At 49.3% G+C, this 12,791-nt stretch overlaps 1 protein-coding gene across 1 annotated transcript in view; it reads left to right on the forward strand.

Annotated features, from left to right (window-relative positions):
• Positions 1-12,791, forward strand: part of Plb1 (phospholipase B1) — a 104,602-nt gene that overhangs the window by 54,996 nt on the left and 36,815 nt on the right. The window contains exons 25-34 of the mRNA XM_055622056.1: positions 2,226-2,307; positions 2,634-2,738; positions 2,833-2,928; positions 3,070-3,141; positions 4,103-4,141; positions 4,540-4,600; positions 5,781-5,839; positions 6,964-7,037; positions 11,024-11,067; positions 11,831-11,939. Of these exons, the coding sequence (XP_055478031.1) occupies positions 2,226-2,307; positions 2,634-2,738; positions 2,833-2,928; positions 3,070-3,141; positions 4,103-4,141; positions 4,540-4,600; positions 5,781-5,839; positions 6,964-7,037; positions 11,024-11,067; positions 11,831-11,939 (741 nt within the window). The remainder of the gene's footprint in view (positions 1-2,225; positions 2,308-2,633; positions 2,739-2,832; positions 2,929-3,069; positions 3,142-4,102; positions 4,142-4,539; positions 4,601-5,780; positions 5,840-6,963; positions 7,038-11,023; positions 11,068-11,830; positions 11,940-12,791) is intronic.

Here is a 12,791-nt window from a genome sequence, read left to right on the forward strand (position 1 = left end):
ACACACACACACACACACACACACACACACACACACACACACACACATATAATCTCCCTGAAAGAATACATGTGGGATCTCTTCCTGTTTGTGTTGCCATGTCAGCCACAGGACCCCTTCATGAAAGAAGGGAAACAGGGTGTTAGAAATTTGGTCAGGTCATCAGTCCCCTGCTAAGACCTATCTCACAACACGTCCAGAGCATGGTGACCACCTCCCGGAGGCTGGTCCCCAGGACAGACGGTGTTTCTGACTGGCATGTGTGTGCCCCAGGTGGGACAAACACAGGGCTACTGTCACTCTGTGAGAAACAAAGACGTGAAATCAGAATCAGCAGGGTCCAGAGGGAGAATCTCCTCTCAGAGAACAGAGTCATCCTGGTCCCTAGCGGGGTGCCCCCAGGAGGCTGGCCTCAAGAGTTCAGCCTCCAGAACCAACCAAAGACAGCCCTCCTCTCCAGCTTCTTACTGAAGCATGACCTTTCCCACAGATTCTGCCCTGAACCCCCCCCACCCCGCACTGTTTGCCCAGGTCTCGGTGGCTGGGCCAACCTTCCTCCCTGCCCTCTAGCTCTGTGCAAGCCCCCGCCACACCCCTGCGCAGACCACGCGGTCATTAGTCACCAGCAGGCAGCGTGGTGATTATCCTCTGCAGCCTGTGAGCACTGAGTCACCGCCAGCAGAGCGTAGGGGCTTGGGGGCTGTCTGCAGACTGAGTGAATAATTCACAAGGGCTCGCCTTGTTCTTGGAAATTAAGGGGGTATACTGGCTGATCCCTGGAGAACTATGCCAAAACCTTCCCTAGGGGAGTATGGGCAGACTGCACAGGTTCCCCAGAGAAGGCTCCGGGTACTGTGAGCAGAAACAGGCTGCCTGTCAGTGACTCGAGGTCTACTAACACAGCTGGTGTCAGGCATGCTATCTTCAACTGCTGACTCATCTGCTGCATCCCGCTTTCTCCAGTCCCTGGGACATGCAGGGGGGTCGGTATATTCATTCCACTTGAGAACAGATCCGCCCAAAGCCTCCTGCTACTGGTCACTGCAGAGGTTTGAAGGCCGCTAGAACCAGAAGTTCGGAGAAGGCATGGCCAAGGCCATCTGAAGATGAGTGTCAGTGTTGATGAAATCAAGAGCTTCCTCACCTGGTGGCTCTGCCTCTATGCTGTTCTGTCTCCGTGGGCAAGCTTCCTCCATGGTGCTACACCTAGGCTGAGCCACCTGGGCTATTGTCACCTCATCCCCCAGGCTGAAAGGCCAGAGTTGCCGGGTGGTAAACCGGAGAGGCACTGCCCTTCGGACTGACAGAGCAGTTTGATTCAGCCACTGAGATGCTCCCATCAGCATGACCTTGAGAAAGTTACTTAACCACTGAGCCTTGGTCATCACCTCTCCTCGACTTCCTTGTGAACTCAGGGACTTGCATGTGCTAGGGAAGGCTGCGACCACTGAACTGTATCCCTGGCTCCTCTGACTTTTATCTGGTTTTTTTTTTTAGGGAAGCCCAGGCTGGCTTCAAACCTGCTCTATAGCTGAGAATGACTTACAATCGCACTTGTGATTCTCCTGCCTCTACCTCCCAGAGCACTAGGATGACAGGCAGGGGCTACCACACCCAGTTTTTTTAATGTTTCGGATAGAACCCAAGGGTTTGCTAGACAGACACTGTACCACCTGAGCCTGAGTCAAACCCCCAACTCCCTTTCTGTTTTTTATGTTGAGATAGTATCTTGCTCAGCTGCCCAGACTGGCTCCAAACTCATGATTCTCTTCCTTGGCCACCAAAATAAGTAGGATGACAGAGTGTGCCAGCTTCAGATTTCTCACCTGTAAAATGAAGACAGTAATAATCTCTGGGGTGGTGAAGGGATTTAAACATATTAATACGTGGTGCTTGGCACTGTCAGCCTGTAATGTGTTAGTGGCATTCATTGCTATTGTTGTCACCATTGCTGCTCAGGAGGAGGTGTGTACACATCTTCACACCATGTGGGTGACTCAGCTCCATAAAAAAGCAACTCCTACAGATGGCAGGAGGAAGGTTTTAGTCCCAAGAGTAAATTCAGGTCATGGGCATTTGCTGTGGCTTCCTTTGACCCAGACTTAGATACTTGATGCCTTCAGCTTAAAAGAAAGACATTGGGTCTCAGGCCAAAGCTTTTGGCATCAGCTCACCCAGGATGATGACCTTGGGCTGGGGCACCCTCCCTTTGGTTTTGTCGGCAGGAACCTGTGTCCTTGTGTCCTGAAGTTTGATGATAACTCAGCAGAATTTGCCGCTCTTGTTGAAAGGAACAGACAGTATCAGGTAAGCCGAGAGAGGGTTTTGCCACTGTATGGGGCTCTTAGAGGTTTGTTTGTACCAGGCAGAGTCAGTTGTCCATGACTAAGTGAGTGGTGACTACAAAGGACTGTGCCAATGGCAGCACTTTCAAGGATGGGATGGGCCACAGAGCAGCAGCTTTGAATGAAGCTAGAGAATGAAATCTCAGAACACGCTTCACCAAACCCCATTTCCCCCATCTCCTCCTCCTCCTCCAGGAAGGAACTCAAGTGCCAGTTGAAAGTGGATGGTAAGACTCAAGACTGGTTTCACTGTGCCATTTCAACCCCTGCCTCTGTCTCCTTCTGCAGAAAGAAACTGAAAAACTGATCGAGAGCAGGAGATACGATACCAGGGATGATTTCACTGTGGTTCTCCAGCCATTCTTTGAAAATGTGGCCATGCCACGGACCCCGGTAAAGAAATGATGCCCTGAGGGTGAGGGGAGCCCCCAGAGGGTGAGCAGCTGAACTTTCTGTAATTGCCCCTTCTTTTCTGCCTGGTCACTAGGAGGGCTTGCCCGACAGCTCTTTCTTTGCCCCTGACTGTTTCCACTTTAACGTCAAGGCTCATGCTCGCTCAGCCATTGCCCTCTGGAAAAACATGGTAAGAACTGTGGAGTAAGAATCCTCTCTTCCGGTCCAGCTGCCTATATCCCTATCCTCCTGCCCATCCACCCACCCCGTCCCAACATCTTGACAGTCCACTTTGTCTGCCTGTTATTCATTCCATGTCTTCTTTGTTTAGCTGGAACCTGTTGGCCACAAGACAAGACAACAAAATTTTGAAGACAAGGCCCCTATCGTGTGTCCAAACCAGGTAGAGTAGACTCTCCTAAAACATTTTGTGAGTGTAGCTCTCACTGGACTACTCAGGTCATGTCAGCCCATGCCTTCCTCTGAGCCCCTCTCTGCCTACCCATCCACCCCATCAGTATTCCAGGCTAACAATCCAGATCATCCCCTTTGGTTAAACAGACCTGCAGGGACTCGAACCCTCTCATGTGTTCCTCATCTGTGAATGGGAAGGACATCAACACAAGTCTAGACAAGCTACCCCTCTTCTGGGCAGGCAAGAGGGTTGTGGTGGCTCTCATGAAAAGGGTAGGAGATTTTATAGGGCAAATAAGACAGAGAGATATAACCTGTCTCCATGAAGCCCTTGGCTCATGACCGATTGGGATGAGCAAGGAGCTGAGCATCAGAGAGATGTCTGCCTGGATGGAGAGTGGAGGAGGGCAGGGTGCTAAGATGGAAACTGGAGCTAGGAAAGCAGATCTTATCAGGAGGGAAAGGCAGAATAGGACCCCAGTTTTCACTCACAAAATGTCAGATTCTTGGAGTTTTCAGCTGCAGCCTCACAGTCCCATGAATTCCACTGGGTCCTCAAAAGGTTCCCCAGAAGAATACCACCAGGCTTCTCACTGGGAACTCCTGGGCCAGGGAAGGAAAGTTGCATTGGAGAAGGTCTGCTTTTTCTTAAGCAAGAAGGAACTCAGGATGCTATAAGGCAAAGTGGGTGTCAGACAGCAAGGAAGCCTGGGGTGACAGGGGTGGTGTTGGAAGGGGCAGGGTGGAGAAACAAGGCCCAATATCCTTAGCCAATCGCTGAGCGCAGGAAAGAATACACAGGCATTCCTGTAGCTACTTAAGGGTTAAATCTGAGTTCCAGGGCTGGGTTCAGGTTGTCAGCCTTGCTGGAGAGTCTAAGCTCTGATGGCGGCGCTGGGATGTCTAGGCTGGTGTAAATCCTACCATTGTTTGCTTGCCTCTTCCCACAGACCTTGCCATTTCTGAGCACATACAAGAACAGCAAGCAGGTGTGTGTCTAGGGCTCTTCCCTCTGTTCACTGGGCAATGGGGTGGGTAGCCCCTGCTGATGGGAAGATGGGCGGAAATTCCTGACAGACACAGAGGGTCCATTCCCTTTTCTAAAATCATCTCTCTACCCATAGCTTCCATGGGGTGGCGAGCAGAATCAAGCTAGCCACCCCTCACACAGCTGAGGAAGAGGACAGAGGGTAGGGTGGGTCACTTGTTACCGCTGGGAGGTCAGAGTTAGATACAGATCTCAGCTTGGCAGATACTCAGAATCCCCAAGGGCGCCAACTTCAGTGTCCCTGGAGCTTCCTGCCTAGGAGTTGAATCTGATGCCCGCCCAGCTTCTCTGCCTGCCCCGCTTATCCATGAGATTCTGGGATTGGCTCTTTGCTTTTAGGGTTATGGAACCTTGATGCTATGCAAGGACAAAGCGCCTTCTGCCTCACCACCAACCTCGGGTAAGCTCCTGTCTTAGCTAGGGTTTCTATTGCTGTGAAGAGACACCATGACCATCACAACTCTTATAAAGGAAAGCATTTAACTGGGGCTGGCTTACAGTTCAGAGGTTTAATCCATTGTTATCATGGCAGGAAGCACGGCAGTGTGCAGGCAGACATGGTGCTGGAAAAGGAGCCGAGAGTTCTACATCTGGATCAGCATACAGCAGGAAAAGAAAGCCACACTGGGCCTGGCTTGAGCTCCTGAGACCTCAAAGCCATCCCCCCACCCCCACACACAATGACACACATATTCAACAAGGTCACACCTCCTAATAGTTCTATACCCTGTGCGCCTGTAGGGACCATTTTCTTTCAAACCACCACAGCCCTTGTGACCCACCCACAAAGGCTTACATACTCCTGAGCAATCTGCTAAGGCTTCATAAATTAACCTCGTAACATAGTTCTGACCAGTGCTTGCTCCCTATTCACTCAACTTTGGCCTTTGACAATATCATGCCTGGCAAACGCCAAAGCATTCTGTGCAAGGAACTGTTTCTCATCCTCCTGCTTTCAAAATCTTTCAAAAGCAGGGGCACAGAGAAGGCACAGGAGCTTGCTTGCCCGTGGTTGGCCCAGTCCTGCAGGAGAGTGAAGTCCAGGGGTGGATGAGGCCAGGTTGTCCAATGAAATGCTTAGCTCTATGGAAAAGTGTCCTCAAGCTCTGCCTGTAAGGAAGGGTCTAGAAAGTTCCCTGGACTCGTCAAAAAGGACTTGAGGGTAGGGAAAGGCCATCCATGACTATCTGAGATTCTTGGGGCAATCTAGAACCCAGCTCTCAGCGGGCTAGTAGGCCAGTGCCTGTCTGGTTGGACACTCAGGCCACAGCTGACCTCTCACATAAACACCAGCACTAAAGGGGAACTCTGCCTCATCTCTTCCTCCATCCCTACTTCATGTCTTGTAGCATTTCTTCCACCTATTTCTCTATCTCCAGCCTGGCACAAGCCTAAGGATTGTTTACGTCCCTTATGGGAAAACTCTTGTATGAAACTTCTGCTGACACCGTTTGGGCCCCCTGGGTTCCTCATGGTCTAGACACACGTGCAGTCTTGCTTCTAGTGTTGGCATGAAGCAAAAGCAGTAGAGTGCACCCTCAGCTCCCGTCCCAGACTCAAGCGTGTCGCTTTTCTTTTAGTGCATGCTCTGAGACCCGCAGATATCCAAGTGGTGGCAGCTCTGGGAGACTCTCTGACTGTAAGGACTTTTGAGCCCAGGGGTGGGAGCAGGCCATGGGTGTGGCAGGGGTGGGAGAGGGCCATGGGTGTGGAGGGGGAGGGAGCAGGCCATGGGTGTGGTAGGGGTGGGCCATGGGTGTGGCAGGGGAGGGAGCAGGCCATGGCTAAGGTGGGGCCCTCCTAACTCCAAAGCCTGCACTCCCATCTTCTGCAATCTCTTACTCTTCTGCCCCAGCTCTGTCAGTCCAAGAGAATGACAATAATCTGATTTTTATAATTGCTTCATCAAGTAGGTATGCAAGAAAAATTGTTTTAAAAAATGAACCAAGTATTCTCAGTTGGCAAGGGTTTTGAACACGCAACAACACTTTTTGATTTAAGCAAAACTTTGTTATTTTGACTCAAAATTCTCCTAACCATGCCTGTGTAGGTACTCGTCTCCCTCCCTTTTGATCAGCCCAGACCCTCTTCTGTTTCCTCCACATCAGGGCAGAAGGCAGCTTTATCCTTCAGTGGTGCATAAGAGTCTGCTCTGGCTTTCAACGCTGGGCTATGCTGCCATCCCAGGGTGCCACCTTCTGGCACCACAGCTGGGGTTTTATAACCACCTTCCTGGAGGCTCTAAGGGGGGAAAACAGAGATGAGGGGATTGGGGATTTAGCTCAGTGGTAGAGTGCTTGCACAGCAAACACAAGGCCTTGGGTCGGGTCCTCAGCTCCGGGCAGGGCGGAGAATGAAGGATTTTATTGGAGATCTCTCCACCACCGTGGCTACAGCCTAAACATATCGTCTATGTCCACAAAGACCGACATGGCCTTACTGCTGGTAATATTATCGACTTCACTCCAATTTGTAAAGCAGTTGCGAGTCTTCCAGGCTTTACAGCTATGAACCCAGTTGGGACCCAAACCTCTCCTGTGGAAAGACATGCTTAACTTCAGTTCAGTAACTGGGCATCTGGAGTGGGGGAGGGCAAAGCTGGGAAGGAGGGTCACAGACTGGGTCCCCTCCCTCCCAATCTTTATAACATTCTTGCTACCCTGTGTGTACTGGGAGCTGTGTCTTCAGAACCCATGTTATTTTCATAGCTCCCACTTTCTCTCTGACTTGTTGGTTTTCCTGTGGAATTTGATGTTCTCAAAGGCTGGCAATGGAATCAGCTCCCAAGAAGGTGACCTCTCTGATGTCGCCACACAGTATCGAGGACTGTCATATAGGTAATGTTGGTCTTTCCCCTCCTTTTCTACAGGGATTAGCCTGTTTGTTTATTTTCTTACTTTTTTTTTTTTTTTTTTTTTTTTTTTTTTTTTTTTTTTTTTTTTTTTGGTTTCATGGATTTGTTTTGTTGCCAGGGTCTCAGGGAATCTGGGTGGACCTTAACACTCTATGTTAGGAAGGGTGACCCCGAATCTTTGACCTGCCTGTCTCTAACTCCCAGCTTCTGGGATTGCCAGAAGCTGTGCACTGGATGGGGCATGGGTTTAGCTCCTATAAACTGACAAATTCCAAACAGCAAGGACCAGGTCTAGAAAGGGCTTTCAGAGAAACAGCTATGCATTTCTGCAAACTATGAACATTGACTGAATGGAGAAGATAATTTGCTGTTAATGATCTCTTATTTTTAAATTATGCAGAAAAAGTAAACCAAGGTTCTTACCAAACTCCTAGGTCAGCAAATCCAACATGAAATGTGCCCGAAAAGCACCAAGTCCTTGAGTCTCCACCTGTCCGTTTGCATGTCTTTGTCCACACCTTGATGCTACTATGTATGTCTGCATGTATGTATTCATGTTGTTTTGTAGTCACACCTCTGCTTGTGTACCTTTACGTGTACACCTCTATATAGAAAATGGCCAAGACCCAATACTCACTTCCGGAGAAAATGATGGAGACAAAGTTGCAATCCGTGGGTAGCCCCAAGCAACTCCTGTGTGCCAGCACAGGGGTAAGAACTGAGATGGGAGTCTGAGGGGCTGTATACCTGGCTAGTGTTCTTTAGAAATTAAAGTTTCCTGAGTGCCACAGGGTGGGAGAGGGGAGAGGAACCAGCCCTGCCAGCAAGGATGGAAGGCTTCCCAGAGAAAGTGGTGCCCAGCATGCTATTAGGCAAGTGAAGGGGTGAGAAAGGGTACCCCAGATTCTGACATAGGGAGGAGCCCAGGCTAAGGGTGTCAGGTGAGCATCTGAGTGTTAGTTGTGTCACGCTTCTTTCTTTCCTAATAAAGTTTTGCTTCAAAGCAATTAGTGAGCAGTTAAGAATATATCTGGGAAAACTAGACTGCCACGAGAGGGCAGAGTGTCTGCACAGACACAGTCCCTGCTTCCTTTTCCAGACTGCACTCACTTCAAGGATAGGGAACGAGGTGGGGCCATCAGAGCTAAGCAAAGCCCCTGTGTCCCAAGGAAAGAGAGAGGCAGAACTGCAGAGCTTGTAGGCACCCACCAAGAAGTTCCAATACAAGGGCCACCTCCCCTGCCAGAACTAGGGAACTGTCTTTCAGCACAGAGCCCCCACATTCCCACTAGTCTTCAGCCAGGTCAGTGGTCTCCTGTGGGCTACCTGGAACGAAACAGAACCTCCACCATTACTCAGCACTCTCCTGACTGTTACCAAAGCTGTGAGGGCAAAGGTGGGGGGGCGGGTTGGAAAAGCAGAGCGAAAGGGGAGAAAGCAGGACTTACTAGCAGCTGCTCTTGGTCTCAGCTAAAGGAGGCTGTGATGTCATCATCACGTGAGGGAAAGCACACACAACCGTTGGCTCCAGAGGAACACCCTTGGGAATGGAAGTAACTGGCACAGCCTCAAGGTAGTTGAGAGTAGGGCTCCCAACCCAGAAACAAAGTCAGCCTTCCTCTAGACTTCCTGGGAAGGAAATGCCTGGACTTTCTAGTTATAATCCCAGTGACCCGTGGCCAATGACTGTTGTCACTTTAAGTAAAAACCCTAATTTGTCTTAAATGTCCCCAGTAGCTTCCTGCAAGCTCACCTGTGCGGGAGATGACCACTCCAGGTTAGTCTGAGTGACAGTGGTAGACCACACAGACAGGTGTTTCTGCGAGTTGTTTCGTGGAATATTAGCTGTCCAAGAGGGGAGTTCTCCTGTATGTGAGGGAAAACGTTACCTGCTGTTTCCTTCGTGTGCATCCGAGCATAGTACAGGCTCTGAGAAGTGCTGCATCGAAGACCTCTCTTCATGCTTTATGTTTGATCCAGGGTTTCCTTGATTTTAGAATTTTCTTCCCTCGGGATATCTGTTAACAACTCCTGGGTAATGGCCATGAGGTAGACTGATCAGAGGAGAGCAAATTTCTGAGCCCTTTAAATGATTCCAGGAAAATTCAGAATGAAATAGTAGGAACAATGGACCTCATTATAGTCACAGGATTGGGGGCCCCCGGATTCCTGGGGGGGATGGGTGATTGTGAGCAGGACGTGTAGAGGTTTGGCTGTTTCCAAGGTCCCTTGGCCTATGAGCCTGTGGCCCTGTGGGTGCCCTCCTTGCCAGCTAGCTTACCACTGAGTCTGTCAGGGAGCTTTCTTGCAATGGATCTCAACCTTCCTGATGCCGAGATCCTTTAATAACAGTCTCTTGTGCTGTGGTGACCCCCAACCATAAAATTGTTTTCGTAATTTTTAATACAAAAAAACTGTAATTTTCTGTTACGAATCACAATGTAAATATCTGTGTTTTCTGGTGGCCTTAGATGACCCCCTGTGAAATGGTCATTAGATCCTCCAAGGGTTCACAGCCCACAGGTTGAAAGCTGCTGCTTTTTTCTTCGGTAGCCATATGCTGGCTTGTTTGGGAGTATCCCGTGGACCAAAATAAAATTTATTTACCCAAAGCAAAATGCATCTCCTTGGTTTTGTTTTATTAGGTCTTCAATCCCACATTTCTGACACTCTTTCAACACACATTCCTAAGCACCTACCGTGCCTTTCTGCACAGTGGGTAACAACAGATGAGCAGAGTTGAGCCATCACTCTCATGAGTCATGGATAACATTCGCTGAAGAGCCTAACGTAGACTAGATGTTTGACACTCGTGTCTCCTTTCATGTTTGCATGGTTCTGATCGAAACGTTGACTTAAATACTTTAACTTCTTTGTGTTTGTGTAGTTGCCTTTTATCCTCTTGGACATCCCATTATAAAATGGCGCTGAGAACATGTGCTGGTTTCGCTCTGCCACCATCTTTTTTTTTTTTTTTTTAAGTACCAAGGTACTTTTAAGAAATGACAGTAGATGGAACATGATAAATGTATGTGTTTATGTGTATTATCCTGTTTGTCTTCTGCATGTTTGTCTCTCAATAAGAGAAGGTTCTGAAGCCTTCACATAGAGCTAGAAAAGACTCTGTGATGACAAAAATCTGAAAGGCTGACCACAGGCCTAGATATCATCCCGTGGGGGAGAGAACTGAGTGGTGTGGAGGGCGGAGTTTGCCCCAGCTTCCTTGTCTCCACCTTGTTTAAGCCCTTGACCAGCCTGGTAGGACACAGTCCAAGCATTCCTTGACTGAAGAGCAACTTTGATTCATGGCCGTCTTTGAGAGGTCTCTTCCAGCAGATGCTAACTAAGGCCATTTTCTCAGAGCCCCCTGGCCTGAAATGACATGCTGGAACTGAGCAAAGGGGCACATAAGAAAAACAAACAGTAAATAACAAATATCTGAGCATCTATTTTTTTTTTTAAGAGAAATAAGTATCTCCTTTAACCATGTGGAAGGAGATACAGTGTGTTTTGTGCTTAGGCCAGATAAAATGAGACAGGGCAGGCCATTGGAAGGCAGCAAACTTCCTCCTGTCCCCAGAATCTTCCATTAGAATCTACCTGATACTGGGCAGAATTGGCTTCTCTCTGTTCTCAAGGTTTCCAGCTCAAGCTGGGTCTTAGTTACCCTTAGCAATTAACCTCCTGGCACCTCAGTTTTCTACTGTCACATGGAGATGTCCACAACTAACTTGTAAGCTTGGGACAGGAGAGAGAACAAAGCCTACCATGCAGTCCGTGCTGGGTTCCCAGCATCCTTAGCTAAGAGTGCCCCCTCCATGTGGATGAAGGAAAGGGGGGACAGTGCACTGCTGAATCTAGAATGACCTCAGGGTCCCTCAGACTCTAAGAAGGATGGGGATTGCTCTTTGGTAAAGTTTATATACTGACTGGGTTTCTCTCCTTCCCTGCCTTGCTCACTCCCTACAGTGCTGGTGGGGACGAGTCCCTGGAGAAGGTGACCACCTTGCCCAGTAAGTAAATACAGAGGGCTTCAGTGGGACTGTTCAAGAAAAGGATGGCACATTTTTAGAGACTAGCCCTCACGTGGGAGAGGAGGCCCCAGTAGTCAGCCTGAGGGGGTGGAATGGGAATCAGCCCGCAGACCTGGCTTCAGATTCTGCTTTCTCTTGAGGGCAGCAGCTCTCAACCTGTGCATCGAGACCCCTTGGGGGTTGAGCAACACTTTCATAGGGGTCGCCTAAGACTACCCTGCATATCCCATATTTACACCATGATTTATAACTGTAGCAATACATTATTTTATGGCCGGGCAGGCATGCTGGCACATGCCTTTAATCCCAGTACTTGGGAGGCAGAAGCAGGCGGATCTCTATGAGTGCAAGACCAGCCTGTTTTACAAGATGAGTCCAGGACAGCCAGGGCTCTGTTACACAGGAAAACCCTGTCCCAAAAATACGAAATAATAATGATAGTTGGGGTCACCATAACATGAGGAACTGTATTAAAGAGTCACAGCGTTAGGAAGGTTGAAAGTCACCGACCTAGGGCAAGCCACTAACCCCCTAAGCCATGAGTTTTTCCAATTTGGCCTAAGAAATGCTGGGGCTGATCTAATAGAGGCCTTTCACTGCACCATAATTTGGGCAGAGAAAAGTACTTCGATAAGCGAGAGACCCTTCCAACCTTGTCTGTCATGTCATCACATCATCCCGACTGAGAGAGACCCTAGTTTCTGTCAGGCATATGTGCTAGAGTCTGCCTTTCCTCTTCCAGATATCCTACGGGAATTTAATGGAAACCTCACAGGCTATGCAGTAGGCACCGGTGACAGCAATTCTACAAACGCATTCCTTAACCAGGCTGTCCCTAGGGCAAAAGCTGAGTATGACATTTGGGGGGCTGTGGAGAGGGGAAGGGAGGCATGTGGTCAGTTCCTCAGACACCCCATAGAGACCTGCAAAGGGTCACTTCACCCACCTGCAGCAATTATTTTGAGAGTACTCTTTTCTGTACCCCCATAACCAAAGCATGGAGTTTAGAGTGGCCTTGGACATGGAGAGGAGTCGTGTCCCTACAGTTGTCACCCAACTCTGTGGTCAGGCTTTCACACACCTCACCATCTAAGAGTTGAGCTGACTGAGCAATATCGCCAAGTCTTGAAGCTCGCCCTAACATAATGGTGCTAGCGAGTGTCTCTCCCGCAGAGCCTCACAGGGAGGGCCTGACCTGTATGATCAGGGAAGGCCTACAACATGGAAGTCAAGATTTCCCACCTAAAGGCACCTCTGGGAAAGTCTCATCATCCCCCAAGCCCTGGCTGGAGCTAACAGAAAACAGAAAAGAGACATCCAGGGGCTGCTGAGGCCAAACTGCCTAGCCTCCTGGGACGGTCTCTCAAGGGGGCACTAATTCTTCTCCTGGAGGCCCAGAAGCCTGGGTTTCCTACTCTCCATGGTTCTTCCAGCCATTGTTCCAGCCCACACCCTCTAGTTGGTGGGCATGTCCCCAAGACCTGTCTACTGGGCTCTGTGAAAGCTTCTGACCTACCTTTCCCCTATCCTACACAGAGTCCACGATGCTATGGCTCCATCACTCAGCCTTACACCGAGAACCATAAGTTAGAATCCCAAGCACGCATGGGTCATCATTTGCTCTCCCTCTGTTTCTGAAAGAGGCATCTAATGGGGATCACAAAACAAGTTACACATGTAACACACAGTGGTCATGTATGTAT

The sequence above is a fragment of the Psammomys obesus genome, unplaced genomic scaffold (assembly GCF_907164565.1).
Source record: "Psammomys obesus unplaced genomic scaffold, mPsaObe1.curated_primary_1811, whole genome shotgun sequence".
Lineage (NCBI taxonomy): Eukaryota > Metazoa > Chordata > Mammalia > Rodentia > Muridae > Psammomys > Psammomys obesus.